Source organism: Anomalospiza imberbis, chromosome 6 (genome assembly GCF_031753505.1).
Source record: "Anomalospiza imberbis isolate Cuckoo-Finch-1a 21T00152 chromosome 6, ASM3175350v1, whole genome shotgun sequence".
Classification (NCBI taxonomy): Eukaryota; Metazoa; Chordata; class Aves; order Passeriformes; family Viduidae; genus Anomalospiza; species Anomalospiza imberbis.
In genome coordinates, this window is record NC_089686.1 from 43,446,808 (window position 1) to 43,469,797 (window position 22,990).

At 44.4% G+C, this 22,990-nt stretch overlaps 1 protein-coding gene and 1 long non-coding RNA gene across 2 annotated transcripts; one reads left to right on the top strand and one right to left on the bottom strand.

Moving 5' to 3' along the window:
- Positions 1–449: 449 nt before the first annotated feature.
- Positions 450–14,308, bottom strand: LOC137475903 (uncharacterized). The gene is made up of 5 exons (XR_011000119.1): positions 13,718–14,308; positions 10,683–10,759; positions 9,860–9,921; positions 1,725–5,893; positions 450–1,650 (listed from the first exon to the last, which is right to left on the bottom strand). It is a non-coding gene; the product is annotated as an uncharacterized lncRNA (long non-coding RNA).
- A 3,786-nt stretch (positions 14,309–18,094) lies between these two features.
- On the top strand, positions 18,095–22,738 carry COMMD9 (COMM domain containing 9). The gene is made up of 6 exons (XM_068193752.1): positions 18,095–18,239; positions 18,320–18,445; positions 18,789–18,928; positions 19,587–19,621; positions 20,851–20,954; positions 21,773–22,738. Exons 1-6 carry the CDS (start codon positions 18,189–18,191, stop codon positions 21,911–21,913), a joined length of 597 nt encoding a protein of 198 aa, XP_068049853.1. The 5' UTR covers positions 18,095–18,188; the 3' UTR covers positions 21,914–22,738.
- Positions 22,739–22,990: the final 252 nt, after the last annotated feature.

Consider the following 22,990-nt stretch of genomic DNA (forward strand, 5'->3'; position numbering starts at 1 on the left):
GCTAAAACAGGCTAAGAAGTCACCAACCTACATTTTATTCTTATCCTATCCACAAGCATCTTTTGCCCTTTCCATCTGAAAGGATAGCAAGTATTTACTGCATCTGTCCAACGTGTGGTGGGAAGGAGGGGCCAGCAAAAAAAAAATTACTTCAACTAAAGAAGATGATTTTGGCAACAAAGGATTAGGCAATAGCTACATTGGAAGTTGCCTTGCAGATTCTAGCAAAGAGTATGGGGCAGACAAATGGGGAAAAGCTGGGAGCATCAAGCTCCTATCACATGTCAGACAGGGAGGACACGTCTGGTAATCCTCAGTGACACTGGAAATTATTTAACAAAGCAATTCATCTTTCTTTTAGGAGTATAGTGAGAAAATTTCATGTATCAGTGATGCCATGAAGCTTAAACAACTCTTTCAAAGGGAATAAAAAATATTTTTTCTTTGGGGATGAAAGGGGAGGGGAAGGAAACACCTCTAAACTGTGGGGTTGAGGGTACACTATTCTATTAATTTTACAAGTCAAAGCTCTGGCACAAATGATATTCAGGAAACAAAATTTAGTTTCACAGGGAAACATGCAGCTATACTACTGCATCTGTCAAAAAAATATTTCAAGTCGCAGATATTCATTGAGAAGACAAATTCTCAGAAGCTGTAACGCTGAGAGAGACCTAAAATAGCAGGAGAGCAGACAGTAAATTAGAAAGGCCCATAATTTCAGATGATGGGAGGGAAAAAAAAAAACAGAAACAAGAAAACAATGGGATAGTAGAGTTCATAAGCAGAAACTGTAACAAAAGCCTCTGTTACTGGTAGTGTAGTGGAAACTCTTTGGAATACTGCATTCAGTCCTTACTATCTTCTCATCAAAAAGACATCAGTAAACATAAATGAATTATTTTTTAAAAAGCAGAAGTGATGAGGATTGATTTAGAGACCCTCTCATGTGAGTTGAAAGAACAAAATACAGCTGTGCACGGTGTGTAGGACACAATGCTACAAAAAAATAAATGCAGTTGTGGGAGAACAACTATTTTGGTTTACAGAAGTGAGAGCATTTTTATTGTGAGGAGGGAGAAACTAGGATGAAACAAGGCAAAAAGACTAGGATGAGTACTGTCACAATGGCTTGGCTGTAAGATCCACTGCCTGGTGGAGCAGTTGCTGTGGGAGACTTCTTGCGGTATTTTAAATAAGCACCACACAGTGTTTATCCCTTGGCCTACCAAGCACAGTGGGCTAGTTGATCTTTTACAGAGGAATTTTCCATCTTTAATTTCTATGTTTCTAAAGCTTCCTCATCTGTAGAGCACTGTTTGTCATGCCAGTGGCAAACCTCCACGAGAAGACAAACAAAATAACCCACGGGCAGAGACCTAAATGGAGAAAATAACTGAAGTATGTTTGTGTTTGATGCTTTACAGTCACACCACAAATCAGAGCCAGGCAAAGGCAGTGGCAACCAGTACTCCTTACACTAACCCCTGCTAGAAACCATAATATAAATTTCCAAAGGTCAAGCATAACACGCTGCTCTTTCCATCCTCCTGCTTTAAATCTTCCCATCCCACTCCTGACTTCATTTGTCTCTCCAGCATCTCCATCTGCTCCATCTCCCTCTTGCCTCTCATCCCCGAGGTCAATTTACTAATTGAATCTTTAAATTCATTACTTGGAATCTTACACATCCACCTAAACCCTCTCCAATCTGGTTTCTATACCTCCTGCATCAGAGTGGTATGTCCCATTTTCTAACTACCATGATTCAGTTAATCCTCAGAGCAGTCTGCATCTTCTCTGACATGTCAGCAATCTTTGAAACACATGGCAGTCCTTCTGCCTTTCATTTTCCATCTTACAGTTTCCTTTTCCTCTGTAATTGCTTCATCAGTGTATCACCCTTTGGCTTCCTCAGGGAGGGCTTTTTTTCTTTTGGTCACTTCTATTCTTCATCTTGACTTCAGGTAATTTCACACACAGAGACCAATTAAATTACGGGTGCATGGTTGCCTTCTCTACTTCAGTCCCTTCTCTTCCTTTTTGAGCTTACTATACTAACTATAAATACAAACACGCATTTATTTGGGCATTGTTTTTAAGTCAGAATATTCTATCTCTAGGTTCTCATTTTCAAGCAATGCCTAAATTTTCCAGATATTTTCTAGGTGTCTTCTTTCAAATAATGTCCTTTCTTACCCACAGAGCAATATATCTCACCCTGACCTTAGTCACTTCATATCAAGTTTACAGTGATACCTTTTCCTCCATCTTTCAAAAATATAATCTTCACTCATATTTACACAGAACAGTGCTACAAATGTCATTGCACTCACCTCTCACATTGAAAGCAATACCTTTTACTTTCTTCTTTCTCCTGGCTTGTCCTTCTCTACTTATCACCACAGTTCCTCCCCTGTCTTCATGTTACTGCAGTTTCTTATATCTTAATTGCACCAAAGTCAGCTGTGACTGCCACTGAAAAAAGCAATCTCACACTGGCTTTGGCTGTTTGCTCTGGCCAGCACTGCCCCTCCCTTGTGCCATCAATATCTCTGTGACTGCACAGCAAATTGGACCAGGAAGATGAGCTGGGTTACAAAGATGACACAGCTTCACTGCTCACAGGGAGCTTGATCTGACTTTGTGCTGTTGGTGGCATCTGAAAAAGACACTTGGATCCAGTGTTGTGTTAGTCCCACCATGATGCCAGCCTAAGAGTCCAGGAGAACCTCACTGTGTTCTCTCAGTGTAAGGACAGGCCTGGAAGTAGAGCTGCAAGCTTCTCTGCCATGTGTGCTGCCTTGCTGTGAGCCAGCTTCATGGCCATTTAGGTTCTGTAGGCTGTGCCAGTAAAGATCTCACCACAGGGGGTAATTTGGGTAATTTTGGCAAGCTGGCCAATGGCTCAGTTACCAGCTGCAGAGAGGTTTGATATCTCATATATCAGCTGTCTGCTGGCACCAGCTTTGGGTTTGTTGTCTTTGAAAGCTGGCATCGTTGTTAAGGTGAAATGAGTGAACACTGGTGAATGAATACCAAATCACACTGCTCTAATTACAGGAGGTTTCTAAGGTGTCTTCCTTTACTCATTCTTGACTCATGTGATTCATCTCTTGGTTTTCAGTCTGTCCTTTTTTCACTTTCTACACCTCATTTGCAGACCATGCCATGCTCTGCAGGACAGAAGCACTCCAAAACAGTGAAAGTCACTACTGGGGTTAGACTTCTCTTAGTGAGAAAAAAACAGGCTTTCCTCCTTGAAACTCCTAAATGCATTTGGAAATGTCACTTTGATGTAGCTCTCAGAGCCAGCTGAAAACAAATCTGTGTGCACATAGCAGAAGGACATGTTCACCTCCTGAGCTGACTGGCACAAGAATCAGTTTAGTCAGGGGCCATGAGGAAATCATGTGCTGTACCAAAAGGCAGAGTAGCTCTGCCTATATTTATATTCAGAGAGAATGTGGGAGAAACTTGAAGCCTCAGCCATCCCACAGTTGGTGGGATGAGGGGAAGACATGTCTTTTCCTCTAGGAGCAAGATTCTTACTTGTTCTTTTGTGGCTTATGTTGTTGATTTGGCACAGCTTCTGACAACTTTTCCTCACCTCCCTGAGGTGACCCTGCTTTCCTTGATAAATGGAGGAATGATAGAATGCAGCCAGGTGCCATAGACAGAACGTACGTGTTTACAGCTTGGTGCTTACTTACTCATCTGCTCTTGACTTCCACTCTAATTGCCAGGTCATCTTTTCCAGACATAGCAGTGCTGAGCACACTGGAAGATGCCTTTACTGGCTAAAGGATCTTATTTTGTCTGCCCAGGAATGGGGCTGTGCTGTGGGGAAGATGGCTGGAGGCTGTGTGGGGGCAGAGGAAAACCCTTGGCCATTCTGAGTTTGTCTGCACAGAGAAAGGGCCTGGCAGAATGAGTGAGTCACAACTCGAGAGCTACCTGCCTCTTTCTTGACCAACCCTTGTCTCACAGAGAAGTGTCAGTGACCTCTAGCATAGAGGTGATGGGTACAGTGAAGCTACAGTGTAGGATTAAACGAGGGAGGATGAGAAGGCTTGGAGAACAAGTAGAGGCTTTTGAAATGCGAACTGCATTTCAATACAGAGAGCAAGGTGCAAACACCTATAATAGGCACAGCTTGTGGGAGGTATGTGGATGGTAAAATGAAGGACAGAATTCCTCTATGTGATCAGATGCCTCTGATCCCAAATGATATGTTGTTATCACATAGAGCCTTTGTCCCAGAACACACCATAAAGCAGGAGGAAGGATACAAGATGTTAAAAGCACTGCATAAAGGAAGAGGCAGATTGTATATCAACCTTCTGCATAGGACGAGCCTTTGCAAGTCAGAAGGGTCTGTGCACGTGTGGAATTCAGCATGTGATTGCCAGAATAAATGCATTTAACTCGAGAATCCCATATGCACATGTTCATATGGCTTATGAGTGACACTTTATGGTGGCCACATGGCTGTGTGTACAGACACACTTCTCCAGTGAGCTAACACAGGTTTTTGAACACCAGGTATGGAATCTATGTCTAAGGCTCTGCATTTTTGTGGGGGGCAGTCATATCCCAACTGTGCCAATATGAAGCTGGGTAAATCAGTTTGACACATCACCAGTTTTCAGAATTTTTCTCAGTCTCTCAGGTTTTTTGATTAATTTTCAAAAACTCTCCATGGAGACTGCTCTTTATGTGGAATTTACCCTTCTGCCAGGCCAGACTGGAATTTCAGCCATTTAAAGGAAATATGAGATTTTTGTGTGTTTATGTGGTGCCAACTCACTAGAACAGACACAGGGACAACACTTGGGCTTTGCAACCAATAAAATTCAGCAAATAAACTAGCTTGCCTCTTCTCCTTCACTTCCTTTCTCCCTCCCCCCTTGCTTTCCTTCCCCACTATTTTCATACCTTGCTGAAATATATGAAATCAAAATGGTAAAAACATTCCAAGGAAACAGTAATTTACTCTGGATTATTATTCACTGGATTTATGCACACCATGCCTTGAGCAGGCAGTCTCTCTCCCGGCCTTCCCTTGCAACAGAAAGTGCATCTGCTAGGTCATGGCTGAGGACAGGCACAGTCCTGACCTGTGGAGACAAGCAGCTCTGGTGACAGCTCAGTGAAGCAATGCCTGCCTGGCACTGTGTCACCTCCCAGGCCAGGAGGTCTGCCCAGCAAGGTACAAATGCAAAGAGTGACAGTGACAGACTGTGGTGTTCTCCTGCAGCTGGGGCATGGGCTTCATTAAGGGACTTTGCATTAGGCTGCATCCAGCACAGAGGGCTGCTCAGGGAGGGAGAGGTGATGTTCGGAACTAGGCAGGGGAATCTGGAAGTGAGCTGCAAAAGCAAGGGCACCTACATGATACCTGAAAGATCCATTATCACCATGAATTATCATCCAGTTTAAAAATTAGTTGTTCTACCACTAAGAGAAGCTTGCATATCCAATTATACAATTGTTACAAGCAACTGGAAATAGGAAACGTGTCTGATTGTATAAATCTGGCTCAGGTAGGCTAGCAGGGATCCCAGCCAGCTTGCATTTGGTTACTAGGCAATGTAACATATTGAGGGCCAGAACGGGTCCCTTTAGCTCAGTTTTCTGTCTGACAGTAGCCAAACACAGATGCCTTAGGTGGACCATAGGAACAGGAAAAGCATATGGAAAGATGACTTCTCTCTGTCATCTCCACCACTATTTTAACCTGTATTAGCTAAGTTTAAGCTAGCACGAGGTGCTCCCTGCAGTTCAATCACTTTTCCGTTACAGGTACCTTTGAACTTATTTTCACGTCTGTGTTTTCCAAAGGCTGTGAAGGACAGGTGTCTTGCTGGAGAAAACTCCATGGCATATGTCCCTGATAGCAGGCAAAGAGAAAGAACAGGGCTAATAGGAGTTGCTGCCAAATACACAGCCACAGCCTGAACTGCAACATCAATGAAGTCAATTTGAACCAGCCTTAATGTGATTCCATATTGTCCCCTTCTCAACACACAGTGGTCACAAAATTAACCAAATAAAAGCTTTCCTCTCTTATAAATACAGAAGTCTAAGCAACAAAATTTCTGTCACCTCCATAAGACTTGAAAAAGACATTTTGCTGACATAGAGATATTTTTCTCATCTGATGAAAGTTGCAGTATGCAGCAGTGCTCAGGATATGCACAGGATACACACTGCCTGCACCTACCTTCTTGCACGAGCCTGCCATCAGGGACAAGACGGCAGAAAGAACCAAGGTCAGCAGCTGACCCAGGAAGATTTGGATTCTTGTAGCTGCAATGCCTTATTACCACTACAATGAGCTTCCAGTGTTTACTGTACACACACAGATTGGTATGCAGGGAGATGGGCTGTCTGAGCAAATAAACAGAAAAGACCAGGGTCCAAGTCAGACTGAACAATAGACTGAGGAGAATGCAAGACTCCTCTTTAGCTGGACTTCCCTCCAGGAAACCCAGCTCATACTAAAATCCTCCTGTATCCTGTGCCCCAGTCTGGGGGTGTTGACTCGGTTCCAGCTAATCATGTAAATTGTATTTGCAGAAGGAGGTGAGTGCAGGCTGCTGGATGCTCCCAAGAAAGTGGAAGAAACCTCCCTACTCTAAGATGGGAGGAGAGCTGGCCTCAGCATTTTGAGAGAGTTTTGTCTGTTCAAGTGCCCCCAAACACTGCCTCTTTAGTGAAGTAGCTGCCCATGCATCAGACCTCAGAAACATTAAAGCTTCTCTCCTGCCTCCTTATCTTGAGAAATGGGAATGGTTGTTCAAACACAGTGATTCTCGTGACTCCAGCAGAAGGAGATTTTTAGACTCTGAGGCTCCCATTTCAAGATGACTGGGGTTGGAACTATGTAGTATTTGGGGCTTACTGTGGGTTTAAGCTGACTGAGACAAAGAGAGAATTGGGACAGGAAGTTTCCAGCTGAGAATTAATATCCAAGCCCAAACCTGGATTGTAAGAAAACTGTTTCTCAACATTTTGTAATTAGAAGCCAAATACCAGAAATCAGCAAGTATTCCATTGTCTGGACTCTTACATTTTATGGATCAATAGTGGTTCATAGTTCACAGAGATTAAATTGATTGATACTGGTTTGGAGCTTGTAATAGTAATGTTGAAAACCAAGGTAGCTAGGATTTCTGTGTGCTTTTGTGTCAGTTCTTTTAATATGCTGCATATTCATACATGAAGCTGGTTTGCTCACTGTATTTGCTTTTTCAAAATCACTGTAAAGGGCTTTTTTCATGGAAATGAGTGAGACATTTTCACCTCTTTTAGCAGGATTTGGAAGTAGACTATTCCTATTTTTACATTTCCTGTTCCAGGAAGGAAATAGAGTTTAAAAATTTTTGTTACTATAGACTTTTCTTTCCTAGTTGAATTAAACCTGAATCAGTGGTGATACTGAAAGAGTTATGCTTCCTGTTTGCTTCTGCTTAAGACAATTTCTAGTAAGAACTGTTGAAAATGCAGCTGTAACTAATTAACATCCAGCTTTCTCCAAACACTGTCTAACATTTACTTATCAATTTAAGTCCTTACATTAAACAGTATCTCAAATGCCTTTCCTTTAAGAACTACTCAGGAAAATTCTCAAGGGTGCTGTGAATACTCTTTATGTTCTACAGTAGAAAACATGTTTTCTCTAGGACTTCTGCCTCAGTTTATGGAATTACAGCATTTCCAGACTATTTCCCAATAAAATGTAGCTGGTAGGATCATGGCTACTTAAAAATCACTTTGACTCTTACAATAAAAGCAGAGGCAAATGCTAGTCCAAATCCAATTTAGGTTGCAATATGCTGATTTTTACCTAGGACATGGGATTCTTTTTGTAATTTCCCCTTTTACCCCCCAACTTCCTATAGTTATGTTGTAATTTTGTGTGCTGATTCAGCTGGAACATTCTACTCTTGAAGGGAGTCCATTTTACTCAACAATTGAAATATTTACCACTTGTATAAGTTGTGAAATATTCGAGAATATTATAGAAAAAAATAGCAATTTTCCTCACCATTACCAGCACATTTACAGAAATGACAAATGACTTTCAGTGATATTACGTAAGCACTAATTCACTAATGATCGTAGTCTGTGGAGTAAAAATTTCACATGGTCAATTTCATTTATGGGGAAAATGAAATTAAAAATTAGGAGCCTAATTTTCAGTAGGTTCTCTCAACTACTCTTAAAAATCAGATCAAGTCCCATCTGCCCGGTAAGGTCAAGCAGACCAAGAATCTGTAAAATAGATGCTCTATAGAAACAGTTGCTGCTGAGGATCTGACACGCACACTATGCATATTCCAGTTTGTTTTCAATTCAGATCGCCTTCATTAGGATCCCCTGGAGTGAATGCCTAATGAGGTCTGAGCATGTTGGGTACACTTCTGGAGAACATTTTTCAGTTTAATTTCACTCAACAGAAACTAACCCCTGCACTCAAAATCCACCCCTGATGCCAAATGAAGCACAGGCAATAAAGATGTTCAGGAGATTTGCATCGAAAATACAGTCCTGATCCAAACTAAAACACTAGGGGAGCCACATCACAAGCACTGCTGGCAGGACTGCTGCAATGGCTGTCCCACACTTCTGTCACTTCACCACACACAAGAGCCACAATGCAGAGAAAAGGCACAACAGCCTGACACATGGTTCTGTTTCCAAACTGGTATACAAGGTCCTACTTTTAGGCACATTTCCTGAGGTGTAAAGCATCTACACTTCTCTAAACTCTGACAGCTTGTATCTGAAGGTATGAGAATTCATTCTGCTTCATTTCAAGACACGCTGATTCAGAACAGTTGGTGACCCACAACTACCTTATTACCAAAACTGTGTGTTTGTGTTGATTCAAACATTGTTTTTACTGCTGGAAGAATTTTTTCTTGAAAGTAGTGCTTCAGCTCCATGGTATTTGTGTCACTGCATAATGAAGTTGCATAACATCACTGTGCATTGGCATGATGCTGCAACAGGAGGATTCAGACAGCAGTGCTCCCGTGTAGCACTGGCACGAAGAGTTACAGGCAAGAGTGGAGAAACCTTTAAGGCCTGGTTTACACCACTGTATTTACATTTTATATACTATATGCATTTTATATCACAGGTTTGTATTGTATGTGGACGCATTGAAATTATAAAGTCAGCTACCAATGTCCAGCCTCTCTGTTGCATGCACAGATTGTCTTCCTGAGCTGACACAAATCCTCAGCAAACATATTGTTGTCACAGGAACACTTGACCAGTAAAACCATGCCTGCAGCTGTCTCATCTGAGCTCTGGTTCCCCAGGCAGCGGCTCTTCTGCTGATACAACCTGTCAGAGTGGGGATGCACAGCCTGGGTAAAAACAACTAAGTACCCCAGTGACAGGGCAGCATCAGTAGCTATTAACCAGGGAATTATTTCCTAGGGTTGACGTTAGGGTCATGATTATTTGGTTTACACTTCAACTAAGGTAATTTTATAGACACATCAAAAGATGTTTTTAACAGAAAATATACTGGGGAGCCTGGTTTAAACAACAGCTATCAAAACAAAACAAATTCTAGATTCAGCTAGGTCATTTTTTTAAAGCTTTGGCACTCTTCAGTAGCCCTTTGATTCAGTCTGTGGTACGATGAGGCACCGTGCATCATACATCAGTTGATGCTGATCTGTTGCGCTGTACAATGCTCTCATTGTGGGGACAAGGAATGAAGTTGGATTGTTTGCAGGATGCATCAGTCAGGAGGAAACAGAACAACAAGCATGCCAATGCTTAGGTGCTCTTTTCAGCATAGCAAAAGACTCAGCTAACTCATCAAACTACATACCTTGGGATGGCAGGGTTAAACACAGCGTGTCCTAAGAGGCTGGAGGTTTTGCAAGCTCCATTCTGCAGTTTACTGAGAGGAAAGAAACATAAAACACCACAGCCATAAACCGTTCTGAATAAAGAAAACAAACCCTCATGAAATTAGTAACAGCCAACAGGACATGCATTACATAAACACCAGAACTTTCTGCTTGCAGAAGTAAGCGACCAATACACAGTTCCCTTCTCTGACAAACCAGACCTGCCAAAGCTCACACGCTGAGCGTGAGAGTCACACCACTGACACTCCAGCTCCCTCCTGCCACACCACAGCTTGCTTTGCACCTCGTGTGCTCAACAGGGTCACAGCTGCAGCTCTGCATCCCTTCGAGACACAGAGCTACTGGGCACAGCACAGCGTGACTGCATGACCTGCAGAACTGCAGTTTTTTGTTTGTTTTCACCTCCAAACATCACGTCTCTCATGCTTCCCCCTCTGTGAGTTAGGATGAATGCACACAAAATGGTTAAAGGTATTGTTTCTAAAGTATTAACTTCTGTTAGACATGCTGCATTTACTATGTAATAGATGATAGGCATTGGGGATAAAGTCTGTTTTGGTGTATTTTACATAATCTGCTTAAAGAGCTTCCCTTAAAAGAAAGTAATTAGTTTGTACTATTTTGCATATCATTCTTATCCTATTGGTAAGAGCCCAGCAGACAGCTAGCTGGATTCAATTTACTTGTGGCATAATACTTCACGTAAACATAGTCTGAAGTCTTAATGTAATTAGATGAATTCTGCTGTTCTGACGTCGCCTCACACACCCTTTTACTAACACTGGATATTTTGCAAACTCCAGAGAAGACAATATAAGCTGCCAAGTGGAAACTTCTTCGAGAGGCTGGCTCATGTCCTGAAATTATAGATGCACAAACACAGCTGCATTTGTGCTATTTCTAAAATGCCAGAGGCAAAGCATTTAATATACATTTATATAGATATGAAACACCCCTATGGGGATTTACTGCTTACACATGGAAGAGAACAGCGGCAGCAGCAGATAAATAATGAAAAAGTCAATTATGTTTTAAAGAGCCTTTTAATTTTAATAGTCCATAGTGATGTTAATAATATAGGGAAGGACATTTTCAAAGCATTTATCTTGACATTTACCCTTATGATGACTTGGTAATTTAAGCATGTGGCTGTGCTTTAGCTCTACCTCTCCAGAGAAAGAGAAATCATTTATATTCCAGTTTGTTAGTTTTTACAATTCTGCTCTTCTCTTTTGAGGCATTAACAGAGGCTTTTCTGAGTGTTTGTGTTATACCTCCTCTTTTCTGAGTTTTAAGCCATATAAAATAGAGAAAGAAACTGTTTTTTGTTGAAAACTGCTGTTGAAACTGTTTTCTGTTGTAATTATATGTGTGATCAAGGCATTGTTTAAATAAACTGTGGCTTTATGATTTTATTGCTATTTCTTAGCACCTTAATCTGGAGTTCTTTGAGCTAGCCAGCATATTAACACAGAATGAAAAGACAATCATAGCTAGTAAGGCAGAAATAAGCCCTCCAAAAGTGTAATTTCAAACCAATAAAAGGTAACAATCACATCAAAAGGGGCCTGAATGACTCCAGTATTTCCTTGATAATGGGATATGAATCCTTTTGCCTTACTGTTGGAACCCAGAATGTCCCTTGGACACTCTTGGATGTTCCAGGCCCAGGTCAGAAGCATTTGAGACCCTGGAATGCAGCCACAGACCCCTGTGGCTTTGAACCTGACCCATGGAACAATTTACCAACTTTGCAGGAAGAACAAGAAATCACAAAAGTTTAGATATTATAGTAGAAGTAGTCACAAAGTGAAAGGAAGAATTTTTGAGTGCTGTACAGGGAGGATTTAGGCCTTGTACAGAGGGGTCTGAGTTTTGTACATGGGGGTCAGAGGTTCTAAGATGGAGGGACTTGGGTGTGCCCTGTCCTCTTTCCTTCTCCTTCCTAACCTCCTTGTTCTTGGTGATGTTTGCATTCACAGATTGCTTTAGAGTAGAAAGTCACCATTCAGTATAGGTGATGGGCATTGGGGAAAAACCATAAACATTTAACACGTAATGTATGATATAAAAGAGGGCACCAGCCCCCTGGGCGTTGGAGTGTGCCTTTGCCTGACTGCTGAATGGACCGCAGCAGCTCAGGGAGAAAATCTTTTAGATAACACACAATAAACTACCTCGAGACCGGACGACTGAAGACTATGAAGTCTTTCCTTAGAGACACAGGTTGGAGGAGAGACGACCTCCACCTTTCCAGCTCACCCCAGCCAGGGGTGAGGCCCGACAACACAACAACATTCCTACACCTTACTGAGATGTAATTTTAATGGTGACCGTTCTCTCTCTGTGGGCTATTCTCATATGAAATGAGCTGATGGGGCACCTGTTGCGCTTTTGGGTAACAGCCAATGTCTTGCAGCTCTCCTTACCTCCCTCTCTGCAGGCAGCCTGAGCTGCAGGAGCAGACACAATGCAATTCCTTGAAGTCCCTAGGTGCCCGAGGCTGCCTTGATCTGCCACTGGCTGTTTCACACACCTGCCCTGACCACAATTGTAAACTGTGCACATGCACAGCTGGGTGAAGTGGCTCAAGGCCGGTGCTTCTCCTCCTGACGCAGGGGAACGAGCCAGTGTGTGAGTGGCTTCCTGCTGGGAGGCCCCTGGCACCCAGTGGTTAAAGGCAGGCAGTGCAGAGGACAGCGCTCGAGTGGGATTTAGGCTGTGGAAAAGTGGAAGGGAAGCAAGACAACGTAGCAGACTGAGAATGGTTAGGCAGAGTTTATAGGTTGTGTCACAGCAACATTGCAGACTGCAACGGGCTGGGGTCTAGTGAGACTTTGTAATGAGTATAAAACATTAAACTGATGAAATGAGCCTACAGCTGGTTTGTTGATACTTAGCATCACTGCAGCTCCAGAGCTGGCCCTTGATGTTTCACTCTAAAGGCTAAACTGCCACAAGTCACCCAGGTGGCCTGAGGCCCCACAGATGTGCAGAAACTGCTCTCCTGCCAGCAATGGTTCCCAGTAATAGATCTCATCAACTACTTGCTTCCTCTGCTGGAAGAAAGAAGCCATGCAACTGAACCAGGCACATTTGAGGCTTGCTGTTTTACATACCTTGTCTCACAGGACACATTTCTGGCAGCTGCTGTCCACCAGCTTACCAGTGAGCTCCAGCATGTTTGAGCTTTCCCTTGCTGCCTTCCTCTCCGTAGTTGCAGAGTTGCTTGCACAGAGAGGTGATCGCCTCCAGCCAAAAGGGAGAGCTGGGAGCCCGTGCTGGTGCTGGCCTCTGCCTCCCTGTTCAGCTTCAGCATGACCACGTCATGCTAAGGGACACTGACATTCAAAAGGAGAGTGGGGAGGAAAGGCTTGTTTACTTTTTTGCTTTTATAAGAGCTATTAAATGTCTTGCTTTTGTTTGTCCTGGCTTGCTCCTCCTGTCTTGTCAGAACTGACTGTGTTATACCATTGAGGCTGCAAATACTTCATGGAAAATGTTTTGTTGCATGCTTTAATTTGCTTAATAAAACCAGATGCAGTTCCATTGATTCTTATACAGAATTTTTTCCCAGGAGTTTTGTGAGCATCAATGAATGGTTGTTAAATCTGAATGAGACCTTAAATAAAGACAATGGTAAAAGCTTGGTATGATGCTTAGGACAAATACACTCGGCTGGAAAACACTCAAAAAGCTTCTTTTTGTCACAATGATGCTTTGCAGTTTGAACACATTCATAATCTCATAAACAGTCTGAGCTGCCTATCAAATTTTATAGGGATTGTCTTGCAGCAGAGGGCAAAGAAAATTACCTTAGATGAGCTGTTAATGTGCAATGTGTTCTTTACAAGTGTTAAGCTGCTCACTTTCCAGTTTTAATACAGATTTACAGCAGTGTGAGGCTGCTCACTTTCCAGCTGTAATGCAGGCAACTGTCCACAGACTTACAGAGCACAGAGTATCTGTTGGCACGAGCCTTACGGATCACATCTGTCAGCAGTGGTCTTACCCTCCAATTTGCAGTCCCATTTGAAGAGTCTCAAGTATCAGCAATCCAAACTGAAAAGGCAGTTCAGCTGTTTCAGCCGAGAGGCCAGGGAGGAAGGAAGACTGTCATCTGAAAGGTGATTGAAAACTGACACGGAAGAGTACAAACCTGAATGTTAACAACATGGTTTGGCTCCATTTCTTAAAAAACCCTAACAATAAGAGCCTGTCAAGATGACAAGTCCTTAGTGAGTAGAGATGGGGCCAAGTAGGAAAGGTGTTCGTTCTACATTACATGCACTTTGTTGGGCCACTGGAAGAGGCAACAGACTGGCAATGAACAGGGTGCACAGCCATGCAGAGCCAGGCCAGCACTGCTCATCATGCCCACAGTGTATCCCCAGTGCTTCTAGCCTATTCTCACTATCACATAGACAATGGGTTTCACCAACAAATAAAGATATAAATAAATGTAAATAAAACTGGAAGATGAAAAAACCCTGACTTGCCTAAGTCTGTTAAAGCAAGGATTACCTGTCAAATCCAGTGATCAGTTCAGAAACTTTGTCCAATAACATAGACCAATCAGTCTTTCTGAATTCCAGCAAAAAGTAACATGTGTCAAAATACTAATTATGGGTGACTGTTTGGAAATCCTGTTCTCTGAAGCACTGCAGGGCTTAGCCACAGACTGGCTGGGACACAGAGCTTTCCTCTCTCACACAGTCTACATCCAGGCCCATGAACACACTTGATGTCATCTCTCTAATGCATTCCCTTGGAGCTAAATCCTGCATTTCTAATTTGGAAAAGGATAGGCAACTTTCTTACTAAAATTGCACCCACCCAGCAGGGAGCAGTTACAGAGCAGAGCTTTGCCTTGCAGCTGGAAGCCCTTAAGGAAGAGACCACTCCTCTGCTACACATGCTCCAGTGAAAACAGGCTATGCTGTGGGGAAAAAACTAATAGTTCTTCCCATCAAATCCTTAATATCCCAAGGATTTCTCTCCCAGGGACCCTTGAATGGACAAAGTGAGCTAGAACTGTTTGGCTCTTTCCCTGGAGTGCAAAAAATTACAGTTCTCCAGGTAAGAACTGTGGACAAGTTAATTTTGTATTTATTGTTTTCACTTCTCAAGGAGGAAAAAAAATACTTACACTACTTTAGGGAGAACCATTTGCAGATACCCTAGGCTGGCTCAACCAAGAGAGAGTCACATCAGTCAGTACTCCAGCTGTATCACCCAGGCCTAGGTGCAGGCAAATTTGCCAGCCCAGAGGCAGAAATTAATTTTCAGACTCAATGACTGGACAATCTGGTTCATGAGATCCAACCCAATTGTTGCACACGGTGCTGTGACTCATCTGCAGGCTCAGAACTCACAGCTGAGTCCCCTTGGGTGATACAGACATGAAATCATGGTAAAAAAAGGGCTGTGAGAAAACACATCTGGAGGTCATCCAATCCATCTCACCCCCCTAAGTGGGTTTCTTTTTTCAAACTCAGAGTCTGGCACAGCAGATTATTGAACTGGTGTTTCTCAAACCTTCCTGATAATCACACTGATCACAGGGCCAGCCTTCCTTACAGGATGCAGTCTCACACTTCATCCCTGATAATTTCATTTTGAAGGCCTTGACCTTGAAGAAAGAGGAAGGAAAGAGGAAAAGAAGGCGGGAAGGAAAGGAGGGAAGAAGAAAAGAAAAGAAAGAAAAGATCAAACCAAATAAAGCATTTTACTAAGCATTTCTGTTGGCTTCAGCTGTTTCAAATTTGATATTAAACAAAGAGCATTTCAATTTTGATATTAAATCAAACCTGTCATTATTTCCCCATAATTATAAGGCTCCCAGAGTGAGGAAATGGCAGCAATAGGAGGTGGACTAGAGAACAAATTCAGTAGAATGCCAGCTGTGCTTATTGCATCTTTGCTCTGAGTATGTGACTCACAGGTAAATATTCTCTTGCCACAAACTCCTGTGGGAGCTGGCAGTGACAGTTGTCTACTCTCCCCACCCTACACCCTCCCATCCTTTGCATCTCTCCACCCACTTGTCTGACGAAGTTACTTGGTACAATTAAATCCTTAGCCCAGGTGTGGTGGTTTGACCTTGGTGGGATGCCCAGTGCCCACCAAAGCCACTTTATCACCCCCTTCCTCAACTAGACAGGGGAGAGAAAATTCAACAAAAGGCTCATGAGTTAAGAACAGGGACAGATCACTCACATTACCATCATGGGCACAACAGCCTTGACTCGGAGAAATTAACTGAATTTATTACCAGTTGAAATCAGAGCAGGATAAGGAAAAAACAAATCCTAAAACACCTTCCCCCCCACCCCTCCCTGCTACCTGGACTTAACTCCATTCTTGATTCACAATTACTTCTGTGCAATAACTTTTTTTTTCCTTCTTAGCCCTGCTATCCCAGAGGTGCTCCCACCATCACTGATAAGCTTGGCCTTGGCCAGTGGCAGGCCCATCTTGGAGCCACTTGGTTCAGGCTCTGTTGGAGATGGGGGAAGTTTCTAACAACTTGCCAAAGAAGGCACCCCTGTAGCCTCCCACTGCCAGAACCTTGCCACAGAAAACCAATACACTAGGCATGGATCAAACTGATTTTATTAAAGTCTTGTAAAGTCGTTGCTTTAAAAAGACTTTGAAAAAATGTGTCCATCTCCCCCAGTTAGATATGGAATTTCAAGTGTTACTGCTTAGAAAAATTCTGCTTACCTCTTAGAAAAAGTTAGCCTTATTGGTTTGGGAGCAAGACAAGCAGGCAGATTATAAGAAGTCAACAATGCAAGGACAAGTATATCCCGTGAACAATCCCTGTTTCCTTTAGGCATACTTCCTCAGATTGTGACACAGTGCTGTTTTTTTCACAGTGCCTTCATTCTGTTTATCCTTTCACAGTCTCCACGCTTACTGCTGATGTTAATAAATGCCCATACTTACTACTGCAGGACGTTATGTATTCTACAGAGAGTTCCATTACCTTCCCGGCACTCGTGACAAAACTGACCTACCTTGATTCATCTAAAGATGGAAGCAGGGTCAAGAGAATGTGATTCTGGTTTCCTAGCTCTTAAACCCCTCCTCTAACCACTACCCCATGCTTTTTCCCCACTGGGGTGCTACTGCACCCACTAGCTGCAAACTTTTCATTCTGGAAACCAAAAATTAGTATCTTGCCATCCTTCCCTTCAGTTTCTGTTCTATCCTAGTTTGCAGTATGGAATCTGTTCCTCTAAAAAAGTAAACCCTGTTCCCTGTCAAGCTTGTGAAGCCCAGTGGAAGAAGCATTTATATGTTTGCATTTTTCACTGTGCAGTATTCTGCTTACAAACCAACGGAGATGGAAATAAGGATGGGATGTGACAGAGGCAGTGATGGGGAAAGACCACAGATTAGTGATGCCCGGATCCAGATGCGCTGGAAGCCACACAAGGCAAAGAGAAGACGTTCTCTCTTAGAAAGAGGACTTATTTAAATCCCTTAAAAAGTGAAAGACAGCATGCAAAGGTAACGGTCTATGCTAGATCCTTCATTTCCCGTTCCCGCTGGCTGAAAGCAGCGCGTTTACAGCAAAATTCCAAAGCAGAGTTTTGCACTGAGAGTAGAAAACGCCCGAGTGGAGAGGCAGGGGCAGTACCACACCCCGAGGGCTTCTCTGTCCCTGTCCGTGCGCCAGTCCCTGTCCATGTCCTTATCCCGGTCCATGTCCTTATCCCGGTCCATGTCCTTATCCCGGTCCCTGTCCGTGTGCCGGTCCCTGTCCCTATCCCGGTCCCTGTCCGTGTCCCCGTCCCTGCTCGTGTCCCTGTAACTATCCCGGTCGCTGTCCGTCTCCCTGTCCGTGTCCCTATACCGGTCCCTGTAACTATCCCGGTCTCTGTCCATATCCCTGTCCCTATCCCAGTCCCTGTCCATGTGCCAGTACCTGTCCCTGTCCGTGTCCGTGTCCCGGTCCGTGTTCCTGTCCCTGTCCCTGTCCCTATCCGTGTTCCTGTCCCTATTCCGGTCCCTGTCCGTGTCCCTATCCCTGTCCGTGTCCCTGTCCCTATCCCTGTCCGTGTCCCTGTCCCTATCCCTGTCCCTGTCCCTATCCCTGTCCCTATCCCTGTCCGTGTCCCTGTCCGTGTCCGTGTTCCTGTCCCTGTCCCTATTCCGGTCCCTGTCCCTATCCCTGTCCCTGTCCCTATCCCTGTCCGTGTCCCTGTCGCCGGCCCCGCCCCGGTGACGGGCGCGTGATGGCGGCGGGCGGAGCGCGGCCGCGCTGAGGGCGCCAAGATGGCGGCGCTGCGGGCCGGGGAGTTCGCGGCGCTGCAGATCCTGCTGAAGGTGAGCGGGGCCGGGCCGCGGGGGGCCGGGGCCGCCGCTGCCGGGCCGCGGCTGAGCGCCCCCGCTTTGCTCCCCGCCAGGCGCCGTCGAAGGACGCCGTGCGGCAGCTGTGCCAGGAGTGCTTCTCCAGCCCGGCCGCCGCGCTCGGCCCGCTGGCGCAGCGCGCCGGCCCCGGGCTCGCCGTCAGCGCCGAGGAAGCGGAGCAGGTAGGGCCGGCGGGGCAGCCGCGGGCCCCGGCCGGAGGGAACGAGCGGGACCGTGCGGGTGCCAGCACGGGGGTGGCTCAGGCCCTCGGGAAGGTGCGGGAAACGAGACGTGCGGGTAACAGCGACCCTCGCCCGCGGCAGAAGGGAACGGGCTGAGGCTGCGAACCGGGGGGCGCCGGGGAGCTCAGACTCATCCTGCTGAGGTCGTCGGGGCGTACTTGGATGCCCAGGGCTCGGCTGGTGTGGATTCTCGCAGCATAAGCTGTGTGTCCTGGCTAAGAAGGCCCGTCCTGTGCTGTATGTAATGCTTTTCAACCCAGCCCCTTCTCTTGCCTCCTGACAGCTGGTGTCTGCTTTGCACAACCTCACCAGGCACGTGGTGTACCGCGGCTTGACCAGGGCAGAAGACATCCTCTCTCTCTTCCCAGAAAACTTCCACCAAAATCTGAAAAACCTCTTGACTAAGATAATCTTGGAGAATATGTAAGTGCTATCCACCTGCCGTTTGCTTTCAGCTGAAGATTTAAAGTCCGTGTACCTGGTTTGATACCTGAATAGTTGGCAACATGAGCCTTGTTTCTTTAAATAGCCAATGAAACACAGCCATGGACACACAGTTTTCTCATGACTTCTGAAATGGATGTGGGCCACATTCCCGATATGCAAAGCCTCTTTTGTTTTAACAGCTGTGTGCTGAACAAATGCTACTGTTGATGATAAAACTTAGAAGGCTGGATTTCAGCCGTAGAAGATCTAGGCAGTGTCCAGATATCCATCCACTTGTCACCATGCCTCAGGTGCAGCGGCACTGTATGTGATAGAGCATACATGAGGTGGTGGCAGAGGAGGGCAGTTCTGCTTGCACATCTCAATGCTTGGAGCCCATTGCTTTGATGAAACCAGGGAGGAAGGTATGGGCTTTAAACGAGCTGCCCTTCCAGAAGAACCCATGGCTGGTCACCGGTTTGCCTGCCATTACCCACCAGTCCCAGCCTTTCCATGTCACTGAGTAGCATAGGCAGTCTCTGTCTCCTGCTTACTGCTGGTGGCCCTTCAGTCAGGGATAAGCCATGCTAAATGCTTACCTCTTTTTTCTTTTCCTCAAAGCGCTGTTGATACTGTTTTCTCCATTTTTTCACAGCTCTGCTTGGAGGAATGAAGCACAAGCCAGTCAGAGTAAGTAGTAATCTTGGGAATGAGATTGTCTGCTAGGAAATAATGGATTATCTTAGTATTGTATTTATCAAGTATCTGACATGCATTACATAGGGACCGAGGCAGTGGTCCAAGGCAGACATTCCAACAGATTGGTCTGTGTTAACATTAAAAAGTGAATGGTTTCCTGCCCCTCCCAAGCCACCAACAATCAGTCTTTGCAAATTAACATACAAAGCTTAACAGATGTATTTTGTGTTGTTGCAAATGCTGCCAAGTGCTGGCCCTAACAGACTGTGAACTGGAATTTGTTCCAAAAGCAGGAGCAAGGCAGCCAGGTGTGCACTGCCCCCTGGAGCTCTGCGCAAGGAAGCAGAAGGAGCAGGGAGAGAGAGCCTTTCCCCAGACAGAAAAAAATTCAGTTAGACAATAAGGCACAGAGAGGAAGCGACATGAGTGTCTGTAGTCAGTAGGAAGGCTGGCAATCAACCCCTGAGGAAGACACTAAGCATCTTATAATAGGCAGAATCCAGACAGGCTGCAATTGCCTACTGAGACAGCTCTTTCCTTAGGAGCCAAGTTAGACCGGTCTTTCTTTCCTTGGGTAGGCCCAGGAGGCCTCCAGCTGAGCTATTGATGTCAGTATTGCACCTGTTAAATGCTTTCTGTTAGGTTGCATGTAATTAGGATGATACTTGAAATATTTTTAAGGCATTTGAAGATTGCAGTTTGTCAGTATATTTGCTGTACTGCAGGATGCTTTGGTTGGGGAACTTGAAATAACATGTTTTATACTGCTAGATTTTACGAGCTTTTCTGACTGCTTTCTTACCAGTTTCAGAGCAGAGCAATAAGCATGCAGGTGCCAGAGCAACTCATGATGAAACGCTAGTTGAGTGTAGCAGGCAACTAGGCAGGGCATAAAGATGTAGAGAAGACGAAGACATCTTACTGCTCTCCTTCTCCCAGCTGCTTTGGGAATTTGAATTTACCTCTGCTTCTTGCACTGAACTATCATTGCATGTAATGATGGGAGAGCCCCTTTTGCCCTTCCAGAGTCATGAGGAGGTCTTCAGAGACTGGCTTATTCCAGAGTAAAATGATGGGAAACCACATAGTGGGATCTAAACTTGTACGCTTCCCAGGGCCGGAAGCGGAGAGGCCTGTGCATGGTGGTAGTCACAGGGTTGCAGGGTCTGGTATCATTGCGTGCTGCTGAGCCTTACAGAGCCATTTTTTAAATCCCCCAGTCTCCCTGCCTCGGCTGGTGGACATGGACTGGAGGGTGGACATCAAGACATCTTCAGACAGCATCGTAAGAATGGCAGTCCCTACCTGCCTGCTGCAGTTAAAGGTAATGGCAGTGGCTGTGAAAGACTGAAATAATGAAGTCCAACACCTGACTTGCCAGGGAAAACCAGTTCAGACAGGCATCTGGTGCTTGTCTCGTGCCTGGTGGGCCATTAGACTTTCTCAGAGGTGATACCTGAAATGCCACAGAGCATGGGAGTGGTTTCTCTGATGAAAGCTCTCTTGCACAGAAGTTTTGTGTGCATGAGGATGTGAGAAGTGACCATGTTTGTTCCTAGTCACCATTGTTTTCTACAAAAAAAAAAAAGAAGATAAATCATGAAGCCATCATCCTTTAATTCTAAGCACTCCATCAGCAAGTTTAGCTGACTTCATTAGCTGGGAAATTACTTGAGATTACTAATAACTTCCTTCACTGGCCACATCTATCATTTGGGGAGTATATCTAACTTACTGCTTGTGTTCTGCAGAGTTTTGGATCTCCCCAACCAATAAAAATCAGATGAGTGGGATTCAGAGGAGGAATTAAAATCTAATTTCTGTGTGTGGTGTTGGGTTAATGTGGTATCTTTGTGGTGTCTGCTGAGATGCTTTTGATACAGATGTGGCTTCCTGCCACAGCTATCTTCAAAATATCCCAATACTCATGGCAGTAGATGTTCACTTGCACTCTGTCAATGGGAGTGCACTTCACTAGTGAGACACACAGCTTAGGAAATGTGCCATGCTTCTTCAGGATGGAGCTGGATTCCAAATTCAGACCATTTTGTTTAATCTATGTATTAAACGCTGACTTTTGTAGTGGCTCTGGAAAAACAAATGATTTTTTCATACAACTAACATCTGCATTCCTATTTTAAGATTCAGGAAGATGCTGCCTTATGTGGAAATAATCCTGTTGTTTCTGCACTGACTGTGGAACTGAGCAAAGAAACCCTGGACACTATGTTAGAAGGGCTGGGAAGGATTCGGGACCAACTTTCTGCCGTTGCAAACAAATGAATCCTCAAGGGCATGGATTCCAGCAGCAAGGAAGAGAAGTGTTCTCTACATACAGCTGTCAGAAGTTGCAGCCTAATGTAACATGTTGTCTATTTCAGCAAAACAAAACTAAAGAGGTTTCTTTCTTGAATTAATGAGATAGCTTTTGAAAAGCTAACACTCAAATACTCATTTGGTCAGATGCCAAAAAATGGTTTCCTATTATGTTGTTGAACAAAAGCTGTTCACTGTTTCAGAAGAGGATTTCAGAGCTCAGAGCCTGGCTTAATCACAAGGGTCATAACTGGAAACAGCAAATAGCTGCAGCCAATGAAGCAAGTTCTGTCTCTGTCCTGAAATGAGAATCTGAAAGGCTCAAGCTGGGTAATGGGCTGCCTTCCAACAAAAGGAGGGTGCTTCTCTCTGGGATGTGCATGTACTGAGATGCCTGCTGGATGTAGCACTCTCCCTCTCAATGAAGCACAGCTATGCTGCAGATTGTTATTACAGGATGATGCACTGAAACAGGGCAGTTATGCTACAACACATTCCCTTCTGATCAGCTTCAGAGCACCATTTGCAAAATGACTGTTCTGAACATCTTTAGCAGAACTAGTTTCCTCCTTCTGTTTGAAAAGAAAAAAAGGAGTTCAGGTAATTCATGTTTGGGGTTTATTGGACTCTGGGCTTTGTCTTTGCTGCAGAAAAACCAGACTGGGAGAATAAAGAACTGAAGGCTGTTGTCTGTGCTGTAGGAAACCCCTCTGTGGCAATATGCACCTATACTTCTTCAGAGTGTTCTGTTGTTTGTGCAAATCTTCATTTAATTAAAGAATGAACTCCTAATTGATTTTGTGAATCCTTTTCAGTCTCAAAGAGATGTTGTCCTCGGTTACCTCAGCCTCTTTGTGATGGTGCCAAGTTTCTAGGGTGGTTTAATGGATGTTCATGTTTATTGCTGAAGAAGGATCTTGTGTTTCCTATTCAAATCGACTAATGTTTTAAACTTCCTTCTCTTCATTACCTTCTCAGGGTAATACAGTTTCAGGGCACCTTTTTCCATGGGCATCACCTCTATATAATATTAGAGGTAATTAC

Coding starts and splice junctions, on each gene's coding strand:
- COMMD9 (XM_068193752.1), top strand. CDS start 18,189: ATGGCGGCGCTGCGGGCCGGGGAGTTCGCGGCGCTGCAGATCCTGCTG. Junction 18,240..18,319: donor CGCTGCAGATCCTGCTGAAG/GTGAGCGGGGCC, acceptor GCTCCCCGCCAG/GCGCCGTCGAAGGACGCCGT. Junction 19,622..20,850: donor TGAAGCACAAGCCAGTCAGA/GTAAGTAGTAAT, acceptor TAAATCCCCCAG/TCTCCCTGCCTCGGCTGGTG.